General features: G+C 36.1%; 1 protein-coding gene across 1 annotated transcript; it reads right to left on the bottom strand.

Moving 5' to 3' along the window:
• Positions 1-272: 272 nt before the first annotated feature.
• Positions 273-953, bottom strand: LOC113361679 (flowering-promoting factor 1-like protein 3). The gene has a single exon (XM_026604845.1). It carries the CDS (start codon positions 883-885, stop codon positions 565-567), a length of 321 nt encoding a protein of 106 aa, XP_026460630.1. The 5' UTR covers positions 886-953; the 3' UTR covers positions 273-564.
• Between the last annotated feature and the right edge of the window lie 486 nt (positions 954-1439).

Genomic DNA, 1439 nt, shown 5'->3' with positions numbered 1-1439 from the left:
TAGCCGTCTGAGTGCTGTACACGTTGTTAGCTACTGTTGTTTTTCTGATGGTTTGGTTACCAGTGATTTTTATCACCGTTAACCACCTTGGAATTACTTTCAGAGTATTAACCGACTGTTTTCTGAGGTAGTTCGTTCAAAGAATTTTCTCTCAAAATATCATTACCTTACTTTCTTTTCATGTCACCGTCTTCGATAATATATACCATCATCATAAAACAAACTTATATGTATGAATTAACCGTGTCAAGAGAGACTAGTGCTCTTTTAGATACACACAAGTAAACTTCAAATGTTTTACTGGTCATGAAATACAATTAAGTACAAAAGTTTACACAACTTAGACGACGAAGTCATCACCAACAAATATTACTCTCCTTAAACACAACAATCTAAATCATCATCACATAAATATTACAGAATTAGATGAACTATCCATAAAAGCCTACACAAAAAAAAAAAAAACAACAGAACCAACACCGAAAAACACACCAAGCCAACCATATATATGTTAGAGAAAGAGAGTTGAACTGACGTAACGGTTTAGTAGTAGTAGTAGTACTACTACATATCCTTAACAAGGAAAACGTTACGAGTTTTGACAACAATGTCATACATATGAATAGACCTAAATTTGGTAAAATCTTTAGGAAGAGAAATAAGGTCGATAGAAGATCTCATATGGTATTGGATTAGACTGGGATCATCATAATACCTTTCCCAACCAAGTGCCATCAACTTCCTCTCTAGAACTGAATAAGATGTTATAACTTCATTACTAGCTAAGTGAACTAAAACTTTTCCATGCTTGCTGTTAGATTCCGCCTTTGGGTTTTCGACTAGTCGAACTACTCCATTTTGCTGGAACATCCATACCCCTGACATATCTCTAGCTAGCTAGTTGCTGAAATGGACAGAAGGAAATGAAGACTGTTTTGAGATTGAGTTGTGGCGATGGAGTTGGCAAAAGAGTGTTCAGTGTGTGGTGTATTTATAGGGCACAAAGGAAAATTAAAATATTAATTTTCGTATAAGAAGTGGTAGGAGATGCCCACAAAAGAAAAGGAAAAAAAGAAGACGGAAAAAGGAATATGATTTAGGAATTAGCTAATTGGGCTCTTGCAAAGTGTTCTTTTTCCTATCTAAGTGAAAAGAAGCTGTACAACTCAGTCTGAAACCTTGTTAAAAGGCACTATACAAAAAACTAAAAGCATAGCCGAGAGTTAACAATATGAACATGTGATATGTAGTTCAGCTCTCCCATTCATGCAAGGACGGACCCAAAAAGGCTAAATTTTCTTGTAAGGTACGGACTAGAAGCTTTGGTGGAGTAGAATTTTTTCTTTTTGACTTATGGACTGGGAGGACTACTCGGACTAAAGCCCCCTTTAATCCAGCTGTAGGTCCGTCAGTGCATTCATGCACCAACTGTTACTTAT

The sequence above is a fragment of the Papaver somniferum genome, chromosome 3 (genome assembly GCF_003573695.1).
Source record: "Papaver somniferum cultivar HN1 chromosome 3, ASM357369v1, whole genome shotgun sequence".
Taxonomy (NCBI): Eukaryota; Viridiplantae; Streptophyta; class Magnoliopsida; order Ranunculales; family Papaveraceae; genus Papaver; species Papaver somniferum.
Note: the sequence above shows the minus strand (reverse complement) of the source record. Positions and strands in the feature narration are given on the sequence as shown.